At 47.8% G+C, this 24,120-nt stretch overlaps 1 protein-coding gene across 2 annotated transcripts; it reads left to right on the top strand.

The window, feature by feature from the left end:
• The first annotated feature begins 10,465 nt into the window (after positions 1-10,465).
• On the top strand, positions 10,466-23,057 carry RFLNA (refilin A). 2 transcript variants are annotated; one of them, XM_035564955.1, is made up of 3 exons: positions 10,466-10,666; positions 20,772-20,881; positions 22,724-23,057. In XM_035564955.1, the coding sequence occupies exons 1-3, from the start codon at positions 10,466-10,468 to the stop codon at positions 23,055-23,057; spliced, it is 645 nt and encodes a 214-aa protein (XP_035420848.1). The 2 variants fall into 2 exon arrangements, with proteins under 2 accessions (XP_035420848.1, XP_035420846.1); XM_035564953.1 differs by having other exon boundaries at positions 10,466-10,684.
• Positions 23,058-24,120: the final 1,063 nt, after the last annotated feature.

Raw genomic sequence — 24,120 nt, 5'->3', positions numbered from 1 at the left:
CATTACCTACTGATAATCAAGTGAAAAATGTCATCCCAGGGCCTGCTGTGCAGTCAGCAGTGACTTTTGCAGCACAGCTTGTAACTTGCGGCAGCAGAGATGCAGTCAGGACATGGTGTGGGGGAGCAGCCAGCCCCTTCCCTGTCACTCGTCCTGCAGCAAATACTTCGCAAGTATCTCATCATGTCCTCACTAGTAAATCTGTCCCTTGACATGCTCGGTTCTGTTTTGCCATGAAGCACAAAGCTTAATATTTGCTAATTATTTGGCAAGATGCCTTTGTCCTTGTGAATGCTCCTGGGCCCCATCACGGGGCTATTCCCTGGGGGTCTTACACTCACAGGGCAATATTCACCAAATCCCAGCATGTAAAAAAGAGCTCTTGATATTTAGCCACCTGGTCTGAAGAAGGTGCTCAGCCAGAGATGAGACTGAAGGTAGATGCGACACTAATTAGCTCTGAATCAAATGTGGTTCAAAACACAGCTCCTAGGAAAGGGTAATGCCACACACCTTCAAACTGGACAAACTATGCAATCCATGAAAGTCAGCTCTGGAACATACGCTACAGCGTGCTATTTACAGCACCCTTTTATTATTGTTATTATTATTGTTATTATTTTCCTTTTTGCCTGGGGACTGAATGTTTGGGGACTGTGGAAAGAGAAGGCCGTACATCTGGAAAGCGTCAGATTTAAGGCCCGGAGTCATCAGCCCAGGTCAGCTAAAAGTACATGTTTGCTTCCAGCAGCAGCTGTGCAAACTCCTGTTGCCTTGGTTGTGCAGGGCTTATGTAAAGATTCCTCAAAGACAGTGCCCTCTTTGTGAGCCCAGAGCTCTGCTGATCCCTGGCAGTTCCAACCCCAGTTTCAAAAGAAACGGGCATAAAATGGCACTCCCACCGCAAACAGATGTGTTTCAGCCTCTGTCTAAGGCAGCATTCATTTCATCATGAAAAGGAAAACATCATAATTTAGGGTCACACGTCTCTTGCCTGTCAGTCAGGCACTGCCAGCTATTTTTACAGCATCCCAGGGTGTTGTGGCAGTCTAGAGAACAAGTGACACACCTTTCCAAAGGCTGTGCGGAATGATACCACGCAGTGAGAAGCTGTGAGCTCCGAGCTTTGGTTTTATCCCTGACTTTTTTTCTGAACAGAAAATATCTCTGTGTGTATCGTGTGGTTTTTTTCTATTGCACATTGATTTTCTTTGCTTCCCATTGCTCCACAGACTTGCTCTACCCGGTGCAAAATATGTATTGTAGTGTTAGAACTTTTCTCATGATGCTGTGGCATGTGGCTGGACCAGATGTACCATGAAAACAAGCTCTCTCACAACAGTAGCCAACAGCCGAACAAAACTATACATACTGTGAGAGAAGCCAAATTTCACTCCCTGACTTCAGTAGCTTTTGGTTGCTCCTGTTTTACATTGTGATTGAGTCTGGCCAATTTATTTAACCTAATAAACAAGATTATAATTATAAACAGTCCGGTAAAAATACTGGTCATCTGAAAGAGGCACAGAGACCATTATAGAAAACGATCCCAAGCTTCCCTGCCTTGTAGCCAAATATTATATCTGCAATGCAAATAAAGCACCAACATATTTACAGTTCAGCGGGAGTTTTGATCGTGTAATAGCTTTAGGGTTCAAACCACTGTTGATTAAAGTCAATAAGAGTCTTTGCATTGACTTTAATGAGCTCTGAGCCAAGACTGGAACATGCAGAATTTTACCAAGAATTCAAAGTGGAAAAAACCCCACCTTTGCCAAAGCTCATAGCTTTGGTCTTTCTGAAAGCTGAATGCCTGAAGGGACCATGCTCCTCTTGCTGTGCAGTTTCAGCCTCCAGGGGCAGAAAGCCCTGCTGTGCCCCTCCTGGCAGTGCCAGAGTTCCTCACGCTGGAAAATCCGCCAGCAGATTTCATTACAATAACTGCACTAGAGTTAATACTACATTGTAGAGAAAGTAGGCAAGAAAACGCAAGGGAACAACATCCAGATGATCAATCATCCTTTTTTACTGACACTGTCTTTATGTGGGTTGTTTTCACTGGAAATATACACCTAATAATTGCCCAGGTTCCTTGTTTTTTCAACATCATTTCTATGGTAAATGTCATTAGTTACTGTGCCATGGTGATTTAAAGCTGAAAACCTACTGTGACCTGAACCAAAAGATAGATTAACTTATCTGCTTTAACAAGGAGTTGCTTGAAAGCCTTATAGGAAATACTGTACGAACTTAAATTTCATATGGCCAGTAATTACTTTTCCTGTTATTTTTCTATTAAAGAAATACAAAAGGAAATGGGGGCTCTGTGCATAAAGGGGACTGGGTTGTAGTGCTTTTAATCTGCAGGTCATCAATTCAAGGTAATTTAGCTGATGACTCCAGTGGCCTCAGCCCAGCTGAGAGGACTGTCTGGGGACAGGTGACCTCACTTGGCCATCCACCATTGCTAAATTCTGGAAGGCAATTCGGTACACTCAGAGGACTTCGACTGACCAAGCTTAAGCTTGTATCCCGTGTATGGGGCTGTTGTTTCAGGCCCAGCTGCGAAGCAGCTGGATACAGCATGGTCAGACACCAGGGACCTAGGTCAGTCCCTCTGAGCACCACATACAGAGGGGTCAGTCTGTCTGTAATTATTACAGAAATCAAAAGAGACTCCCACTGATACAGGGTTATTCCCGGACAGCCATGGGGAAGAGCATTGTGAGAGTGATCTGCTGAGAGCCTGCTGATAAGGATAAACAAGAAGAAAAACAGATTTTCATCTCAGTGACCTCTAAGAATGAAGTTACTGATTTCCAGGATCTATGGTCTGATATCCTTGAGGAAAGTTCAATTCACAGCTTCCACTCTTTCATTAGGAAAGATGCTGAGATCACGAAGCAACTAGTTTGCAGTGGGATATTAGAACCAAAGACTTTTAACTTGAAAAGTTCCCTAGGACAGTGGATTCTAACTTTTTTTCCCATTTGTGGACTCTCAGCAATGATGCAGCTCCTGTACAGTGAATTTAAGCTGACTGTAGACTTGTTTTTCTTGGCTTCCTTCCACAAGTGACAAGTTGACAGCTACTGCTCTTGGAAGAAGATGGCCTTCCAATCCTCAGGTCACCATATGGTGCACAAATCATTTCTTTCATGTCATACCTGATTTAGAGCTGTAGGAAATAGAGCTAGGAGACCAGTGAAGCCATCTCCCCCACCGTCCATCACGTGTTACTGTGTCATGCCCTGTTTTCAGCGTGCCATGTCTCAGCAGGCAATTTGAGAGCTGTGGCTGTCCTTCCAAGCTTTATAAGCATGCTAAATGGGGTGGATACCTGGAGAAGAAACGTGCCATTGACTGTGAGACATTACAGAAGGAATAATGTGTCGTAAATCAAAGAGACACAACACTACACCAATAGACTAGCCAAGAATATGAACTATAGGAGTCCTTACAATAACATCCATTTGTGGAATCAAGAATTTAATCTGTAAATTGCTCAGTGAGGATTTACATCTCCCCTCTGCTCCTGCATTCTAAACAAACACAAAAAAAATCTGAAAAAAGAATATTCTTGGGGAGAGTTATCCTCACTGTTATTAATGCTTCTTCAATTCTTTTAAAAACTCCAGAAAATCATAAGCTCTGAATCACTTGCTTTTTTGAATTATTATTTTTTTAATTCACCAGGGTAGCTTTTGGTGTGCTCATTTTTCTTTAACCACGCTTAGAACAAAACTGTCCTTCCCAGAACAGTATTTTTCCCTTGCTTGCCACGAAATTAAGTAGGATAGAAAAACAGAAGTAGGAAACATAGTGTATGTCTAGAAATCAGGGAGTGTAAACATACCAGCAGAAAGCGACCTAGTTCTCACTCTGAATGGAAGAGTAACCGAAGGAAAGCACATTAGACATCTTAGCAGCTTGTATTCCTCCACGTGGTCTTTCTCCTCTGGCTTTCCCATCTGACCGGTCATTATTAGCTCTCCTACTCTGCCCTACGGATGGAAATGGAGACAGCTAGAGTCAAACATTACTCTGAGTAATTCAAATAGACCTTGCTATAGTTAGCAGGAAAATATGCTGTAAACAGTTGTTATCCCAGACTTGCACTTGAACGGGCAGGGTCCATTTCCAGCTGGGCTGTCTGGGAATAGCCATGAGCATTATTCCAGAGCATAAGACTAGCTCTTCTCAACCTAAAGAGAGATGCTGTGAGCACTGCTGGTCATCCATGGCAGGGAGGGCAAGAACTGCACAGAAACACTTCCCCTCCTCTTCCTCTGAGGCATAGCAGTTGGTTCAAATGAACAAAGCAAGACAAGACACAGTTTGGGTCAGACAGGCACCTATTCTCCGGCTGGAGTGTCAGTCCAGCCCTGCATTCACACTTGGCTATAGATTTCACCATACCCTTACAGCTTTAAACACCACGATGTGCAAGTACAGAAAAATTCTGAATGCATTCTTGCGCCATGAAATGGCACCGGTCTTATTTCACTTCTGCAATCAGACCCAGAGGCATGCTGCACTTGAGCTAAGAGGGTCTGGTTCTGTGGGACATCCTGCCACTGCCTCCCAGATGCCCCATTTGGCCTCTGCTGGCACCCGGCAAAGCTTTAGTTCTTTGCTTTTGATGCCTTACTAAAATCCTGCTGCAGTCCCTCCACACACCCGTTTGGTGCGAGAACAGGCCCACTGGGGTTGCAGAGCACTCCCCGCAAATGGGCAGAATGGCCATGTAAAAATCAAATCCACATGACTGTATTTACAGGCAACCAAAGAGAGGGCTGCTCTTCCAAGAAAAACTTTTCCATGTAAAAGAATTCTTAATCTCCCCTTTGACTGTCATTGTTGAAATGATGGCTTCGCAGGCTTGAAATTTAAGACCCTATCGGCGTCTTTTCTGTTAGCTGTGATTTATGAATGGTTTCGCTGTTGATTATCCCCCAAGATTACAGACTGTCAGCCCTGACAGACAAGCAGAGGAAATTTCACAGGACAACGGGTAGATCCTTCGCCAAGGCAGTGAGGCAGTGAGGTGTGTTTTGACTCAAGCGTGTAACAATATCAGCAAATGCTGACTGGACTCAACAGGCAATTGAACAGGCTACATGCAGCACCTTACTCAAAGCCAAGCAGAATCAGCAGAATTCTTTATGATGGTTTCTCTGGGCTTTGGACCTTTTGCTCTCTGTGCAATATAGCATTCAGTTATTTCGTTTGCCTTGGTTGTGGCACAAGCTGTACAAACTGCAGGCAAAAGCGAGAGGGTAACATTTGCTGCAATGTAACCATCAGAGATCATCCTTCCTGACTGCAATATAAGTCTACTGTCTTGTCTGGGAGATACACTGTCTTTCTGTCAAGCCCAGAATATTCAAAGGAAATTTGCTACCTTTGATTTATTGCCAAGAACAGACACTCCTGACCCCAGAAAAGATTTTGTGGCTTTGTTTTCCATTTCTTGCTAGACAGTTTGTTCCAGGTCACTGCTAGGAGGGAATGTTTATCTGGTGAAGGTAACAGGGCTAAGGCAGGTGAAGCCACAACTTGAGGGAGCTACACAGCATTCTGGTTTCTCCCACAGTACAGTACTGACACACTGCTAAAGGAGACAGAAACAAGCTACAAGCCCTTGTGGTGGCTTGGCAAAGCTGTGCATGAGAATGTTCCAAGGAGAAGCAACTGCTTACGTTAGTTTGGTTCCTTCTGGGCTGTGGCCTCCACTTGACCAGACAGTCAAGGCTCCAGGTTGCAAGAATTTCTGATGTGGGGGCTGCCTAAAAATGAATGAGCAAGCCTTCTCATGAGAGAGGTGCTCTCACCTCCCAATAAACAGCTTCTGCTTGTCAGGCAGAAGGCTCCCTTGATTTGAACTCTGCCGCACTGTTCTGTAAAATGAATTGTTATTGACATGTGGTTTCCAGGTCTGGCACTATGGATGTGCTTCCTGCTGCCTGTAACATCATCTGGACCTGTGCAGTGAGTGGCAGTATAGCACCCTCGTGCTGTGGATCAATTTTTGCTGAGGTTAAAAAAAAATATCCAGGAGGTATCGGGCAAGGGTGATCTGCACCTGATGTACCTGGATCCTGCTCTGTGGCTGCATTCCCCTCAGCTTGAGAGATGCTGCTGCTTTGGGGCCTTTCAATACCACGGTCACGAAGACACTACAGAGAAGAAAGGCTGCACCTCTTTGGAAGAAACCAAAGAGCAAAACTACATCCAACTGTGTCCCAAGCCATTCTTACTGGGGCTAGTTATGCTGTGGGTGTTCTGAAGGATCGGGTTCAACTGTGAACCAGAATGGACATTCCTAGCATTCTTCCAATTTTGCCACCCAGCCTGCTTCAGAAAAAGTCCCGATGTAGGTGTTTATATCCTGTCTCTTTCTTCTCTCACAGTATTTGTCTTTCGAGCCTGGCAGCAGTGGAAGGAAACTTAGCACGTGATGCTGACATTCTGCCATGTCTGTGGGACTGCAGATTCCTAAAGTACTCAAACCTAGCTAAGAGAATAGCTAGGGAAACAGGAGGCAGAGGACCTACCCAAGCATGCAGAGGTTGGAATCCCAGTGGATTCAAGGAAGTGTGTAGGCTTTTATTCAGCAGCTGGGCTGCTCACATCAGGAAAGCTGTTTGGGTTCCTGCCTCCAATGCCCACACAGTCCCTTTCTCACAGCTTCCCACCTGTGCTACATCATTTTGTGCTAGTGATCTGATCATTCATATGTCTTACCAGAAGGGTATTCATGGGCATAAAGGGCTGCTGGATATTGTAGCACTATTGTGCTGGACAGATGAGCTTTGCTAGAACCTGGACGTAGGGAAGGGAGGCAGAGAAATGGTCAGGGTGGTGGAGAAGCTGCAAGGGGAATCCAGGAATACCAACAGTAGGAGCAGTGTCAGACATGAGTCCCGTGGTACTTGGCAAGGCAGCCAGTAGCAAGTGGAAATGAACATACAAACATGGGGACAAAGTCCCAGCACTTAACTGAGGGATCTGTGAAGACCACATAGCCCTCAGCAGGTCTTGGTTTGTAAAGCCTCTCCTGGAAACCTGGGTTGTGTTCTAGAGCAAAATAGACCAATGGAAAAAAAAAAGTTGGAGAAGCTGTAAGAACTGCGTGTTTCATAAAGACCTCTTTAATCAATGTTGGCAGAAATACACCTCTGTCTGAGTGTGAATCTTAACAGATACAGTCCAGCTGGAATTTTCCCTGGTTTTCTGCTGCTTGACTCGCCACTCCTTATTTATTGTTGTTTTACACTCAAATTCCCAGCTAAGTAGGGTTATTCCTCCAGAGTTAGTGCTAGTAGTAGGGACTGCTGTGCCACAGTCTGTGCCTTCACACACTGCTGCCCTTGTATCACTGTGTTTGCACCTGTTTGTCTACACTCAGCTGCTTCAGAAAACTTCCCTCCAGACTTTTCCTTCCTCCTTGTCCCACCATACACACAAGGGCCCAGTTTCCCTGCTCCCAAGCCAAGACACAGGAATGTACTAGTCCCCAGTGATTCCCTCCAGCAAATGAGGAATTGCTGAACCAAGCAGGGTTTCAGTAGAGCAACATAGCCTCAGCTGAAAATCCCCTGCTTGCTGTTTTTCTTCTTCAATAGGGCACCATGAAATATTTACACCCAGTTTTGACAGGGCTAATTCTACTGCCCCATATATACATCTGTGTCTGCACACTGTATCCTTCACTGAGTTTCTACTCAGCCAGATTTTCACTGGCCAAGAACCAGACCCTGTGGCTTCAGGAGGACTTCTGACCAATGAACAAGTCATTTCCGTCACAGCCATCAGGACAGGAGGCATTTCTTACTATCTGCCACCCTGTGGTTTGCACAAGAGCACTCCATCTTGGTTAAGCTACACAGTACTAACTTTAAACAGACAAATAATAACGCCGTAATATGTGCATACGCATGCCCTGCAACACCCAGCAGCAGTTTAGCCAGTTATAAGTGAAGTCAATACCCTTATAAAGGCTTGGGGCTGCTCAATGGTGCCTAGCACATCAACTGTTTAGAGCTCGGCAAACCCTAAACCATGAACACCCACTTTTGTGCTGAACACGCATATTGTGCTGAAATTTGCTTTTAAAAATTTACATTATTTAGCTCCAGGAAATACTTGATTATAGCTTCTCAAAACAAGAATCAGACCCCCCCCACCTCCAATTGCTCCCTAAATTAGAATATTTCTGAATAGGAGTAAAGGATTGCATACTCACCCCTGCCTAGAGTTCCAGTCCTTTGTCCTGCTCCGTTCTTTTTCCCTGGAGGAAAGCAGCTTTGAAGATGCTCCTTCTCCTTGGACATACAGTCTCACCAGTTCAGGAGAGGGGTAGGGGAACAGGGCTGCAGGGGAACTGCTGTGCTGAATGTCTGTAGTTCATAGCACTAACTGGCCAGAGAATCCTATTACGTGATAGGTAACAATCCAAGGCCTAATTTATGGAAATTGTGACCTTCAGTCCCCTTTGACATATTCGGATCAGCCACAGCCTGTGTGAGATGTTAAAGCTCTTACAGTAAGGGGCTCTAAATCAGCCTGTGCGGGTGCTGGAGCCAGTGAGCGGGTCAGAGGTAAGAATTCACTGAGGTTCGTGTGTGGGCTGCTCGGAGCCTGTTTGACATTTATAAATCAGTGACATTCTTCTACACAGCTCAGTGCATACAAATCGCTTCAGTCTCTCTGAGGAGGGCCCCTCATGTCAGTAAAGGCTGGATTTGGGCATCCTTGGCCTTTCCTTTTGACTTGTGCAGAATAAGCCTAAACAAATCCAGCTTTATTAGCTAGAGAGGTCACCTACCACCGTGTGACCTGCTCCCTCAGGATGGTGGAGTGAAGGATCTTTTAGAATCAAACCGATCTCCAAGGACTTTGTGCCATCTTCAGGGCTTGGTCATGAAAGTTGTCAACACCAGGTGCCATACCAGATGCCTCACGCTTTCATCAGCTGCCATAACAAATGTTGTGTTCATTAATATTGTTATTAGTGTAGCACAAGCAGCCCCGGTCCTGTTCTGCTCAGTGCTGGGCCAAGAGGAGGTGACCAGCTGGATGTCAGCAGCTTCCCAGGGAAACCTACTTGCTGCAAATAAAGCTCCACCAGGCTGAGACCTTTGAGTAGGCCTGCCCCAAATTTCTCACACTCTGGACTCTATGTAGAGAGAGAACATAATGAGAAAAACATAACCAGGGCTGCGGACAAGGTAACGTTAACATCAGCCAGTTATTGTGCAATAAACGTCCATCTTGGCTTCTGCAAGCCTGACCTGTTTAACCACCGCTTGCTTCTCCAAACCCCGAGGGTTTGCATGGACACCCTGTTCCCTCAGCGCTGGCAGTGCCCTGGCACACCCTGCTCATCCCTGCTAGTGGCTGCGCTGGCCTTTGGGACATCCTCCTGTTGCATTTAGGGTGGCCCCAAGCACACGATGGTGGACATTGAGGTCAGTTCCTCAGCGGCTGTGGACCAACAGCCATGGAGCTGGTTACAAAAAGACATTTTGGACTGTGCTGAGCCAGAAAGGGCTGGGCTGACAGAGAGGGGCCTATGGTGGGCTCATACACTGTTGGGTACACTGCCATGGCCACCTGCTGCTGCCCTGAGGTGAAGAGGGACGATGGCCCTTGGGAACAGCTCTTCCCTCATGCCCATGCACCTTCACACTGAGGGGAAAAATCTGCTGGGCGGGGGGGGGCAGAAGGTGGCAAAAGAACTGAGGTAAAAATTTGGCAGAAGTGAGGTAAAAATCTGACAGAAGTGAAGGAAAAAACTGACAGAAGTGAAGAAAAACTCTGGAGGGAGCAAAAACTCTGAAGGGAGAGAAATCAGCGTAGGGAAAGCGCAGCTCCGCGATGGCTGGGGGCTGCTCGGGGGGCGAAGCTCGGGGGGGAGAGGGCGGGCGGTGGCCGGCGTGCTCCCCGCCTGGGAAGTGCCTGAAAATGTCGGGCCGGGGCAGAGCCGGGGGGCCGGGGAAAGGGGAGGGCGCTCCCCGGCTCCCCTCCCACCCTCTCCGGATAAATGGGCCGGCGGGAGGCGGCGGGCGGGCGGCAGTAGCTTGCGGCGGAGCGCGGCCCGTCCGGCGTCGGCTCCCCCGCCGCGCCCAGCGCTCCCTGCCGGCGGGGCCGGCCCGGGCTCCGCCGCGTCCCCCCCTCCTTCCGTGGGGCCGGGGGACCGCGCCCGTCTTCTTCCCTTCTCGCCCTCCCTTCCCCGGGAACCGCCTGCCGGGCTGGGGGAAGGCAGCCGGGGCAGCCCGTCCCGGCCGATGCCGGCTGTCCCCGCCGCGGCAGGCACCGCCCGGACTCCGGCAGGCTGGTGGCGGCCATCGGGACTCGGGGTGGGGGGCCCCCGGGCGCCCTTCTTCCCCTTCCCTCTCTCCCTCCCTGGGAGGCGCTGGAGGATTTTCTCCCGCTGCGTCCCCCTCGCTGCCCCCCAGACATGGTAGGTCACCTCCAGCTGCAAGGGATGGACGAGAGCCTGAAGGAGAAGAGCCGGGAAGGCTTGCTGGACAGCCCGGACTCAGGGCTGCCCCCCAGCCCCAGCCCCCCTTTCTACTCCCTCTCGCCCGGCAGCGGCGAGGGCCGAGCCGGGGGGGGCAGCAGCGGCGCGGACCCCCCGGCCCAGGGGCACCGGCGAGAGGCCAAGGACGGCAAAGTGGTAAGAGCCGGAGAGATGGGGGAGAAGGGCCGGGAGAGCCCCGGAGCGGGGGGGCAGCGAGGACGGAGCCTGGGGTCCCTCCTCGGCTGCGGCCCCCTCGGCTCCCCCGGGGCTGCGGGGCACCGCCGGGGGGTTCTGCTGTGCTCCGGGGTGGCGGCACCGCGGGGGGACCCCAGCAGAGGCACCGGAGAGCAAAGCCAGGTCTTCGCTGCCTTCCTGCAGCACACAGCAGGCACCGCGCTGCCCGGTACGTGCAGGCTGCCTTCAGCATCGGCTCCCGGCTGCGCGCCTGCATCCCGCATTCCTCCGGGCCTGCCCGTGCAGCCACGTCTGCTGGAGCCCCCGCTGAAAAGAGAGAGGGAAGAGTTTGTTAGGACGGGGTACAGGCGTCTGTCCGGGGAGTCGGTGTGGGGACATGGGCTGGGGAAGGCTGCGGGTCCCTGCCCCTTGCTGGAGCTGGGTTTTGGGGCGTGAGGCTGCACGGACAGGGTGGGTTTGGTGGTTTGTCACGCAGGCAGTAGGACCATAGGTTCTGGTTAGCCTGACACAGTGCCTGGCCAGCAGCTGACTGCGGGGTAGGATTTGGGTAGGTTTCCCGTGACTATTATTCAGCTTTATTTTATTTATTTCTGTCCCTTAGCCGTAGAAAGCCTCTATAAAACACAAAGTTTAGAACATAAGCGATGGTGGGAGAAGTTTTTAAAGGACGATGAAAGTTCATCCCCAGGGATCTTTCAGATTTTTTTCTAACATATAAAAGGGTTTTGTAGGTGGAGTCAATACAGTTAATTGACTGCTATGGAGAGTAAAAACTGCAACACTAATCTTTCCGTGGGGGAAAACTTATCTGCCAATGGATTAGTGACAATTTGGAGACTTCTTCCCAGTAGAGACACTCTGCAATAACTTAGCACACCCTTATTTTCTTCCTCAAGCTCTAAGGCTATTTTAGCTTATTGAAAACTGCTTTTTACTCTCAAGCATGCCAAAACCATCCCCAAGAACAATGACTCCGTCTCATCAGAGTATGGTGGGTAGGGTATGAGAGATTAATTATGAAAATAAAATCACAAACCCTCTAACAACCACTGACTGTGGATCCAACTTCACAGCCTTACCTGCTGTTGCCTGGGTGTGTGCGCCGTCTTGATGGGACGGCTTATGTTCAAAGAGTTACTCACATGCCTCTGATTTGGCAGGATCAGGCTGTTGCTGTGCATTTGTAAAGTAAAATGTGGGAGGATGATGAATGAAGGTTTGCTGGACCAGAAAACAGCTGGGGTGGAGGTGTCTGCAAAGCTCCATGATGGGGATATAACAGCCTCCATTCCAGTAATTGTGACAGTCAGCCACCACTCCTCTCAAGAAAGCCTGTAGATATTGGAGACGAAAGATCATAAGAACAGAAAAATCTACGTCTTGGACTGCTTGGATTGAGAGTTTTAGTGATCCTAGAGGAAAAAAAGTTATTCCGGTGATCTGTGCAAAGCAAAACTACATTTTTCAAGTTACTTTTCTTATTTTGATCACAAATTGGTATTTTAAACATTACAGAGGAACTCAAAACTGTGGATGTTTGATTTTTATATCACATTGCAACAGCATGGGTAGCCTTGGGCCCCAGCTGTTAGGGTAGGGGTTTCATATACTGTGGATATTTCCATGCCCTTAAGTCCAGAAGATCGCATAGGTACTAACAGTGAAGCCAATTTGAGTGCATTATCTGGAACGGTGCAGGACTGTGCTCTCTAACTCTGTTTGGTATATTGCAAAGTAAAGAACCAGGCAGGAGTTTTCACTCCACTTGACTGCACAGAGAATTTCACTTTTCACTTCCAGCCTGCAAATACTGTACGTGCAGCTGCTATTAAGAAAACAGGAAAAATACAGAGAGCATTGCTTGCTTTGTACTTCTACATTTCAGTGTCTAATTAGCTTTAACCTTACCATTTAACAAGGACTTGCAGATCTATGAGCAATTATGCAATCCATGAATGTGCTTCTGTTTAACTCCACTACTCTGCTGTTCATCAGAGCATGCAGAATTGGCAAATCAATAATTGCAGCTATTTGCACACCAACACATGCTTTTTTAATTGCTGATTATGTTAGTGTTTGTTTAGCTTATAAACGTGACAAAACCAGGAATGCAGTCACCACTCTTTGTGCTATAATACTATAGAACCATATGGAAGCTCAGTTACTAATGGCCAAAATTCTGGTATGTACAGTTACAATTAATTGCTGTCAGGTGAACAAAACAACATTCCAGATCTGTGGGAAGGATTTCCTACCATTCCTTGCTGCAGACCTATCAAAACCCCCAGTCTGAACCCAGTTGGGTTCTTTTGCAGTCAGCTATTTTGCTCCAACTTCACAAATATGTTGAAGAATTCTTCTGCTCTAGGATAGCTCTTCTCATACAGACCAAAATGAGATTGCATGCCCTTATCGAAGACTTCTTTTGTGTGTGTAAAATCCATGCTCTCCCTGCTTTGTGTCATTAACTGATTCTGAAAAAGTAAACTCTTTTCTCTTTAATAAGCACGACTTTGTTTCAAAGACAATGCACCATTTATTCACATTTAACCAGCCAATTTGGCTACAGCTTTGGGATCCAAGAAAATATGAAAGGCAATTTAGGACCAGAGTCATAAATACCAGAAGTTCAACACCATTTAGGGACTTTTTTTTTTTAATTTTTATTTTACTCGCAGTGCAGCAGGAATTGGCTTTTATTTCTTCAAGTAAAGTCTATGTAGGGAATTTGTCAGTTGTTTTCTGCTTAAGTGCTAATATCCTAATGAAAATAGAAGGTAACTTTGACCTAATTCTGCCTTTTAAATCTGAAACATGATTAAATTGATCTTTCGGCTTGGGTTACTGAATTCCCTAGGCTTTTCTTGTAATGCTGGGCCAAGGGGAACACACATACCATGGAATAAATGTCTAATAATACACACAAAGAAGCAGTTGCTGGAAGGGTAGGGAATGAAATGGCATCAAGATAGCCAGATCTGCTTAGAGTGTTCCTTCTTGTTGTTGCCCTGTGATATAGTTTTAGGCTAGAAGGACTGATTTTGAGCTCTTTCTAGTGCTGCACTGAAATAAATGCTTGGCATCTGATAGCATCACTCCTAACGGATACCAGAAGAGATCAGGACCACGTTCATCTGCAGAACTGTGCATCGTGCCTTCTCGAAGCAGCATACTTCTTGTCCCTTCCCAATGCTGCTGCCACTGCAACAAGTTCATTTTTATTTGAAAGTTTAAATATTTATGAATTCAACACCAGCCTCACTGTGCACTGACTTCTGTGGGACTATCCCAGTGGATCAGTGTTCAGAAGAATGCCCCCACATAGGGAATTTCTACTTACGTTCAGGAGCTGTTTGACAACAGTGTGGTGCCAGAATATGCCCTCTGTGGTGGGAAGAGATTCCAGCTTCATCTTTCGTACCGTGGAGGAGGAGTGTACCTTGCCTCTTGGTGTAGCTTTCAGGGGCATGGTCCCATCAATAGAGTCCAGGTCAGCGTGTGTGCTAAGCCTGTTGGATTTTTTGTCAATATAAAACAACAACAACAACAAACACCTCTCCCTGACATGCCACTTATTGAGGAGCCTTTGGGGCCGCAGAGCCCACATCTTGCTCTACACTGAAGGAGCTCCAGGAAAGGGGGGCTGTGTCCTGGGGACTGGGTGAGGAGCGTGGCCATGGAAGTGTTTCCAGGCAGCACGTAACTTCCAGGCCTGCCACCCCCTCCAGGGAAAGCACCTGGAGAGAAAGGCCCAGCACCCCCAACCTGAGCCAGCTTGCAGCCCGCACACGCAGCAGGTGACACGTCTTCCCAAGTCCTCGTGGGTCCCAGCAGCTCTGAGGAAAGCCCCAGGCTTGTGCAGAGAGCAAGGCAATTTCCTCTGTTGGCACGGTGCCTTTTGCCCCAAATGCTGTTCAAATGAAGTGGAAATGGGCAAATCTCTCAGCAGGCATCAGTCTGCATCACTGGTGCAATTAGCAGCGAGAAGGTAGTGTCAGTACACCTAAGCTGGTGCGCTCTGCAGCAGCTGTGGGGGGGGGCAGGCATGTATTCTTGATTCAGGCAGTTCGTGGTAAAAGCAAGCAGGGAAAAAGGCATAGGACTCTCATCACCTATGCTAAAAATGTGGCTATAGCTAGGGTGATGTCTTCTAGCTGTTTAATTTCTATTGCATCTCTAACACTGGACCATAAGTGGAGTAATACTTTTCCCACTTGAAGTAGAAGAGGCAGGAAGGATTAATTCTTTGAAATAATAAAGCCCTGCTTTATACTTGAGGTCTGCATTTACTGTTATCACTTCCAAATAAAATCTCATCCGGCTTTAGTATAAATTACTTGTAATGTGCAATACATAAAGATATTGGGAAAATAAATGGTCTGTAAAACAAATACTGCTTATCAGCTAGCGCAGAGAATGTAGATGTGTGTCAAATAACTCAGCCAGATCTTTCATTACAGCTGTAAATAACAGCTGAGTAAAGTGACATTTTCATGGGCCTGACATGTTACCATAGTGGGAAAATGTGGTGAGAGATTTGCTTATGCCCTAGCGAAGTTAGGAGCTGGGAATTTGGGAAGCTGTATCCTGTTTGTATCCCTGATGCTTGGAAAACCATTTCCCCTTACAGTCCCTAGGAATCTAATGCCAAATCCTGTTGCCTTCCACATAACGACCATGCCTAAAGGAGTCAGTTCTGGTCTGTCTCGCTTTCTGGGGAAAAGCTGTTGTTTTTTTTTTTTTTGGGGGGGGGTATTTTTTTCAAGTCACATTAATTTCCTTCCTTTCTTTTTGCTTTGCTGCCTGGAATGTGGAAGCTACGAGAACAGCCAGTAGACTGCAGGCCCATTTCATGGCACGTTATTTACCATAACTCTGCTTCCATTCCTGTAAAATACCCCAAGCGAAGAGCATCTTAACAGAGCCCACTAATTCTAATTAATTATTAGGGGTAACAGAAGGTTATTCTGCCCACCGTATTATTTTTGCCGTTGTTCTCTGAGGTCTGAATACCCCCAGGAACCAGTCGCTGAGATGTCACTCCTGGCAGGTACAAAGCAGTGACATGGAACTGAAGGACGTGCATCAGTCGTAAAGCAAGAAGTCCTCTGCAATACTAACGTCAGCACAAAGGAAGTGCTCTTGATCAGCAGTAGGTTGAATTCTGTTCAGCAACTGATTTTATGTGTATTTATTTAGGTACTCCTTGAAAAAAGCAGAGCTTAGCTACCCAGGCCTTCACATGCCTGAAAGGCATCAGAGTTAAGGCAGAGGGAAAAATGCAGCCAAACAAGAATCACTTCAACTTTTTAATAATACTTTAACCCTTCGCTGGTTCAGACAAAATTAGGTACTGGAAAGGAAATAAAAATGCTGACATATTTACCGCTTAATTTTCGTCCACCTTGGCTCTGTTTTAATGGCATAACATGTACTTCTGCCTCCTCAGGCTTCCTGGACTACCAGACTCATGTTCTCCCTGGATAAAGATACGGGGTTGTGGTGGCTTCTGCAGGGTGGTGCTGGCTTCTACTGGGCTGTGGAGGATGGTAGGAGTTGCTCAGTTTTCTGCTGAGCATCTGCTAAGTAGCAACACAGCTCTAATTACTGGGGACAGATTAATTAGGTCCCAGCCGTAGCCTTCCAGCACAGCAATCCTAGGGTTTCTTTGGATAGACAGACCTTGACCTATGGGCAGCCTGCTCTAAAGGGCTTGTGCAGGGCTACAAAGAAACTCACCTTATTGTGAAGTGTCTTGAGATCGCTGAGTGATTGCTGGAGATGAGCCACGGATGGTCATTTCTCTGGCAGGTCAGCAGTCCAGTGCTTCTGTTCTTTCAACCATTCCTGTGCAGAAGGAAAAAGAATTGAGTCAGTTTTTGTTGTTGTTGTTTTTCTTTTTTTTATGACAGGCTGAACATTTTTGTTTTGTTTCTACCTTAAAATAGATTTGAAGGAGCTGCTGTCAAACTGTTGCCAAAAAGCCAACTTCTGGCATGTGTCAAGCATTCGGCATTTCAGCCCCAAAGACAAATCTTCTGGAAAGCTTGGATGCCCTGTTACTTGCTTCCAAGCTCCAAGTGAGATTCAGAAGCAGGTATTTCAGAACATCACTGGAGGCAAAATGAAAAGTCATCTGAAGTGCCTTACAGTTGCTGCTCTGTAAAATCTGCGCTCGCTGTTTACTGACCCTTCCACCCCGTGCAAGCAGTTCAGTTGCTTGGGGAGCAGACTGCAGGGTCTTGCTGATGATTTTTAGACTATCTTTTGTAAGGTATTTACATCTTCCATCTGCAGAATTCCAGGCGACTTCCGAGGTTTCCCACCTGCAGCTGCTGATGGTACTGCTCATGGTAGATGAGTGTGAATCTGTAACGGTCTCTGCTGGGTGGCACAAGTCACTCACTGGCTTCGGCTTACCCATGTCCACAATTGTCCCAGCTTTCTGAATTAACAGGCTTAGTCTGCAGGTCTGAAGTTGATGCTAGTTTACAGCATGGATGTATGAAATGTGTTATCGCCTTTTTTTCACCCTTCCCTGCCCAGATCAAGGTTAACTGTAACTCACAGTGGAAGTAGTCTCATCACCTCTCCGGCCAGAACTAACCTGGAGGGAAGCGAATCCTGCTCTCACCAAATGCAGTGGCAACTTTTTCACTGATTGATTTCAGTCATACATGAGAGATCCTCCGTGCCTCCCTGCATGCTGGTACTGTTTCTGCAGCATGTTCTGGTTTCCTGTTCCCTGCTGTGGGGCTTGTGATTTCAGCAGACAACGTTTGCCTCTGTCCCCACGTTGTGACGGAGCAGCAGCCCCAGCACGCAGCAGGCTGCAGAGCCCGTTCCTTTACAAATGCAGGGGGCCAGATGCCCGCGAGCATTCCTGTGAAGCCACAGAAAGGACCTTGCCTCCTGCATCCTTGTCTCCAGGGGTGTTCAGAGCATGCTTACTGTCAGCATATGTTAGCAAGAAGTGGGAAGGTTTGTTGGTTTGTTTGCCTGGGAGCACTGAAGTTGCTTCTTTAAAATTGTTTCTTTAAAACAGCACTTTACAGACACCCTTTGCGGAGCTCTTACGAGATCTGGATTTCTCTTGTGTTAATCCAGCAAGGATGCTCGTGGTTACCACCCTTCCAGCTTTGTTATTTGGTGTTCTAGCAAGCCAGCCTGGATCTTAAAAGCAGCTTAATTCACAACTGTTCACAACTTTCCCTATGGAAAAGGCGCAAATAGAAACAGACACGTGTGTTTGTCTGACACCAGAACAGCTTCATGGAAGAAACTTCAGCTGTAGCACAGGCTCTTTTACATAGGAAAGAAAACCTCCTGCAGGAGGGTCACATATCCCCAGCCCTTCTGCCTTCACCACTTGAGACAATCTGCGTCTCTTTGCAGCTGACCCCCCAAGAGAGCAGTTTGCCTGCCTTTAGCAGAGCCCACGAACACGAGCACACGGTGTTTGATTCCAGCACCCAAATGAACCTCTTCTCACGCACAAGATGTCTTTAGAAAGAGCACAGGATGTTTGCAGGCTGTTAAAAGCAAGAGATCTGCACCCTTGTGAAGTAAGGCTTGTCGGATCTAAACAATTCACATTTCAGAAGGAAAGGGCTTTATTTACAACCAGAAAGGCTGCCCTTGCCCTTCCCTGTAAAGAGTGTTGAAAGCAATCCAGGAATGAACTTTGCCTTTTAGCCAGTGTTTGCTAGGGAGAGTGAACACATTTTCCTCCCCCCTTACAAATTTCCCCCTTTTTTCCCCTCATCCCTTGTACAAATATTGTCCTTTTTTGGCAGCGGATTAGAAACAGTCAAAAAGAGTGGCCGGCCATTTTACCTTACAATTTAACACAGTAGTAAAGTGCAGGGATGTTTCAGTATGGAAAGAGTAAACAGCTTTGTGGCTTTGGGACACAGAATTGAAGGGCTTGGAGAATTCAGATGAAGCAATGACATTTTTTTGCCTTAGCCTAAGGCAGCGTGCCCAAGCCACCAGAGAAAACCAGACCTCAGCTAGTGTGAGCTGACGCTGTCGAGTGGACTCCAGAGGCTGGCCAGTTAGCAGCAGCCGAGGGGTGACCTGGTGAGCACCGTGGAGGTCTGCGTGGTGTACGGGGCAAGGCACAAGGGGAGGCACCAGCAGTAGGAACAGGGCCACGGCTCCAGGATTGCCCCCTGTTCCTCCCAACCAGAAAGTACTGGGGAAGGTGGAGGGAAATGGCACGGGAAGAGCAAGCCCATTTCTCTGTATCCTCAGCTACCTTCAGTGGACACCGTGAGTCCTGAGACGATCTGACTGACCAGGAGACCGATGAAAAATCTGTGTGATTCTAGCACACGTATGGCTGACGTGTGGTGGAAGGTGCAAAAACTCCATGAGCTTTTCAGCCACCTAGAGACCTCTCAACCCTGCCCAGTGGCTGCCAGCCATCTCCTTTAAAGAGACCCTATGTCCCTGTGTGCCATAAATCACTGCTGACAGAAAAGTGGTGGCAGGGACCAAAACCCACAATGACATTTTTCCAGGATTAGGCTTAATTAGCTGCTGGGCTGGGTCCAGACACCAGACACAGGACCCCTGTATGTGGGAACTCATGTTTAAGAGCGCTCCACTATAGAGAATTAGGATTATTCATTTTTGTGGTGGGCAGGGGAGCCTAGGCTGGACTGTGACAATTTGTCAGACTAATTAACTGCGGGATGAAATTAATCTTAAGAACCCACTTTCAGTGGCATGATTTGGAGCAGCTCCATTCATTAAGAAGTCCTGGCTTGAAACTGGCTCCCTGCATTGCAGCAGCCATGGGGTGCCCCAGTGTCTCACCCCGCACTCACTTGTGCATGGTTAACGAGAACATCCCTTGGAACAAGCCAGCTGCTCCTGGCATGAAGACTTCAGCAACAGCTCATCTACCACATTCCCTGCTTGATCGTTCCAAGGGATACATTATTCTCAGCACACATACATATTTATGTGTCTGTATAAAACATATAGAAGCACTACTCACTTAAGTAGAACCACATCCTTTAAGTCAGCAGACTTGGGCCCTATCTCTGTGTTACATCAGACTTAGAGCCCTTCTTCATGCTTGGAGTCTTTGTAAGAGCTCACAGGCAGACAAGCAGTATTTTGTTTTGTTTTGCTTTTTGGTAAACCTGAAGCTTACATCTACAACCTCGTCTAGAAAGCAGCTAATCTTGCCTGTTTTGCCTGCGAAGTCCTGGCTAAAAACCTAGCTCATGAGAGGCTGTGATAATTCATAACAGAGAAGGCAACAACATCAGGGTTAAAGAAGACACGTTAAGAATTGCCGTTCCTATGAGAAACGAGAAACGAGGAAGGAAAGGAAGGGCTAAATTTCAAAGAGCAGATACTGCAGCAGGGAATGCCAGAGGTCTGGGCAGAGTCACTTACCTGGGCGGTGAGCTGGGCAGAGCGAGGTTGGTCTTGGTGGGACCGGAGGGCAGCCCGCTGCGCTGCATCAGTCCTGTGAGCTGGAAGGCATCTGCAAACAGAGACAGGAGGGTGGAGGTGTCTTAAATGCAAGGCCTGCGCACGGTTTGTCTGTGCAAGGGCAGGGATTAATGGTCCCATTCCAAGCCAACCATCCTAAGGCTTTTTTTTTTTTTTTTTTTTGGCAACTTGACAGTGGTCCTCCCCTTTGAGCATTCTGCATGGGGAGGAGTGCCTCCCTCCTTGTGGTGAGTACCCCTCTCACCTGGGGCCCTGCTCCAAACCTAGAAAGAGCAGGGATTACGGGAGGGAACTGGATGATGCTGAGAGAATCAGCAAGGTGAGCTCAGCTTGTGTGCAATTAAAATCAGTGCTGCCGCAGTGATGTGTTCTCATTACTGAGGAGCCTGCCACCTGCAGTGTCCCCCGTGGGACTCTGAGGAGACCGAGTTCAGCAAGCCTGGAGGCACTGGTGTCCCCTGCCAATGCTGAACGTGCTGTTCCTGACTGCTCAGCTCTCCGCCACAGCACGTTAAGAACTGTGCCAGTCTCATCTATTGTGGCACAACGCTCACTGTGCTGTTCTTCCCTGCAGATGCCTTACCTGCTCCTGAACCCGACCATGCCGGAGATGAGGCCTCGAATGCACCCTGTGTTTTTTGGAGAAAGCATTGAAGTCAGCCCTGAGCCCGTGCAGGAAATTAGGTACAGATGGGATTGGGTAGGTGGGTGGGGATTTCTGTCCTTTTCCTTGTTCTTTTTCTTCTGAAAAAAATAATAAATGTGTTTAAAAATGGGAGTCATGGTTATTTTGATGGAGAAGGAGGGAGGGACAGGTAGGAGGCTAATGCCTGAATTAAAGACACTGACAGCAGCAGAGGTGGAGGCGACTAGGCAAGAACTAGGATGAGGCTGTAAGAGAAGAAGACTACTTCCAAGGCCAGCTCATTTCCAAGGCTATGAGAGAAAACTGTTACCATCTGTAGGCTTGCCAGCCTGTACTAAGTAACCGAGTGGTCTTTATCCTGTTCCCTGCTGACTTGTATCCTCAGAAGAAGCAACCCCATTATACTTGGCACCTGTTTTTGTTAGCCCTTGCAGCAGAGAAACCAACATTAGCTCACAGAGAATTATCCTCCTCTTGTTGGGGTGGTCCCTCAAGCCAGCAATCGAGGTGTTCTGACCTCCTGCGGGACTGCAGGCAATGGCCTGTGGCTAAACATTCCCTGCTCTTCTTTTGGTGTGGAATGTACTCTGCAAACAGCATGGAGCGGTTACACACAGCTTGGGGCACGGCCGGTGGGAGGACTATAAACCCAATTCCCACCCCGCACAACCTATGCAAACGTCTCTCTGGAAATGTACCCCAGTAAATCTCTGCTTGCTGAGGAACTGCCGGCAGGCATGGTTTTATGGTGATTACATCGGAGTCTTGTTTTATGTGCGCTGAATAACTTGCTTACACCCTAGCTGTGCAAAATACATTACAGCAGCTCAGATTACATGCAGTGCACAATCAGTCAGCCCCCCTCCGGGTGGAGGTAATGACAAGCACACACCCAGCTTTTAATCTTTTTTACGTGGAACTGCACATTCCTTGGCTGCTGATTGCCAGAGGAGCGTTTGGGGAGTGGGGAAAACAACTGAAAGCCCTGCAGTTCCCCATGGCCATGGATTCTAGCAAAAGCACTTTATTTGACTTGGTTTCCATCCATCCCTTCTGGAGGCCAGCACAGAACATGCAGGGCAGCGACATCCTGCATTCTAGGGGGTTCTTCATCTGATAGCTTTGATCATGGCCGCTTCCTTGGAGCCCAACAGCGTGGATCTTTGTCAGCCGTAGCCCACAGCATCTCTGTGCTTTATCAGCTATTTGACCACTGCCTGTATTTTCTGTTGGCGCCAATAAGCAGCCTCACCCCTCATCTCCCAGTACCCTGATTTTGGCTAGCTTGGGTTTCTCTTCGGGTTCTGATGGCAAGGCAATGTAAAGAGAAAAAAAAAGAAGGACAAACACACAAACATGACAACAAGTGTCTGTCACACCATGTTTCTGCCACCCATGAAAACCTTATTTATGGCATTATTTTCCTGCTGAGACGACAGGCACTCTGAAAGCAGCAGCAGGTGTGTTGTGCAGGGAAGCAGATGCCCCTGACCCCAATGGGACGTTTACCTCCAGCATAGCTCTCACAATTGAGCTGAAGCCCCAGTGGGCCCATGGAGGAAGACAGAGGAAGCAGGAGGCTGCCCGGAACCTGTGCAAGAAGGTCCTTTCTGTCCTGGCACAAACAGGCAGACTATCCTCTGTGAACACACACTGCAGAAATAGCTTCACAGCAAGGTGGGATTCCACCGAGATGCACCAGCAGGAAGGAGTCTTCTTGGCCCTCTGCTTTGGGTTGTAGGGTTTGCATCAGTTCCAGTGTCTGTGCACTAGGAGGTCACAGATATTCCCAGCTCCATACAGTTAGAGAAGAGTCCTGCTTATCCTCTCTCCTTTGCTGCCTGGTGTGTGTGTTCATGACACCTTGCTGTCCTCTGTAGGTGCAATTCTGAGGTGAAGTACGACTCTGAGAAGCATTACCGGGATGACATCTTCTATGGCCCCATCCCCACTGTCACCACCTACAGCGAGACGGTCATCGCTGCACCCAACTGCACCTGGCGGAACTACAAGTCCCAGCTGATCTTTGAGCCTCGCCAGAAGCCACTGAGGTTTCAGAGCACGACCATCATTTTTCCAAAGCGTGCCAAGAACATTTACCGGACCACCCTCAACTACAGCCTGGGCTGTGCCAAGCGCTGGTTTTCTTCCAGCGTGCAGCTGGAACTTTGCGAGGAAACCAGCCCGTGTGTCATCTACAGCGAGACCCTCTGATCCACCCTGCCGCAAGCAACCTTGTGACCTCAAGGAGGCCGTGGCCTTTGCTGGGTCTCTGGTTGGGCCCTCATCAATGACGACTAAACATTAATGGCTGGAGAAAACGTCATCTTGGGTGAGGATGAACTGGCTGGGAGGAGGCTTGCAGGGCATGGGATGGTTTTGATCAGTGAAAGGCTGGCTTGCATTTTGCGACGTTCCTGACATTTGTGATCTGGATTTTATTTTATTTTATTTTTTCCAAGCATATCTATTTTTGACTTGTGCTTAGATGAAATCAAGATGACTAAGGACCCTGTTACCCGTAGCAGAGTGCTGCCTTGTGAGCTCTGTAGGTCTTGTCTAGCACATGGGTGAGACTCACTTCAGAGCTATTTTGGTCTTCTTCAGAGAAGACCAACTGCAGAGTCAGCATCCGGCCTGCCCAGCACACACCAAGCCCGGTCTCTTGGAATTTAAGTGCAGAGGAAGATATTTGTGTCAATACTTCACATCCTGCATCCAACAGCTTACCTGGGAGATAGCTGCAATATTACACCACTGCAAGAATATCAGGCCTAACTTGCTTGTGGGAGTGGGGACTGTCACCAAGAAAAAGAGAAGGAAAGCAGGTGCACAGTGCTTTTGCCAGCAGCTAGCTGTTTGCATACTATAACAAGGCATGGCACAAGCAGGTGATGGGAGGAAGGCCTACCCTGACCCACAGCCACCTCTTCTGTAACCCCAGCCTGGCCACGAGGATGCAGGGGAGACTAAAGAGACTGAATAGCTATTGGGGCTGTTTTCTAAAAGTGTCCAAGGGGCTTAGGAGCCCTTTTTCAGAAGTACTGGCAGCTCAAATGTTGCCATGCTGTTTGTTGTAACTAACACCCAGTTTGCAGGGATCTTTATGCACTCACTTTTGAGTTTCAGGATATTACAGAGAGGAGCGTAGCACAGCAAAATGTTATCTAGCTTTAAAAAAGCTGGTGTAGGTTTAACTCGAGAGTAAGGTTGCTCACCTTCTCAGTAGTTTCCATAACCGTGTCATGGACAGCTTACCTGACTGTGGAGGAGCATC

This window comes from Cygnus atratus, chromosome 17 (assembly GCF_013377495.2).
Source record: "Cygnus atratus isolate AKBS03 ecotype Queensland, Australia chromosome 17, CAtr_DNAZoo_HiC_assembly, whole genome shotgun sequence".
In the NCBI taxonomy this organism is placed as follows: Eukaryota; Metazoa; Chordata; class Aves; order Anseriformes; family Anatidae; genus Cygnus; species Cygnus atratus.
This window is presented reverse-complemented; position numbering and strand designations above follow the sequence as displayed.

What these genes read in the sequence shown, in the direction of transcription:
- RFLNA (XM_035564953.1), top strand. Translation starts at nt 10,466, where the DNA reads ATGGTAGGTCACCTCCAGCTGCAAGGGATGGACGAGAGCCTGAAGGAG. An exon ending in AGGCCAAGGACGGCAAAGTG is followed by an intron (nt 10,685 to 20,771) that starts GTAAGAGCCGGA and finishes TCTTCCCTGCAG; the next exon opens with ATGCCTTACCTGCTCCTGAA. An exon ending in GAGCCCGTGCAGGAAATTAG is followed by an intron (nt 20,882 to 22,723) that starts GTACAGATGGGA and finishes TGTCCTCTGTAG; the next exon opens with GTGCAATTCTGAGGTGAAGT.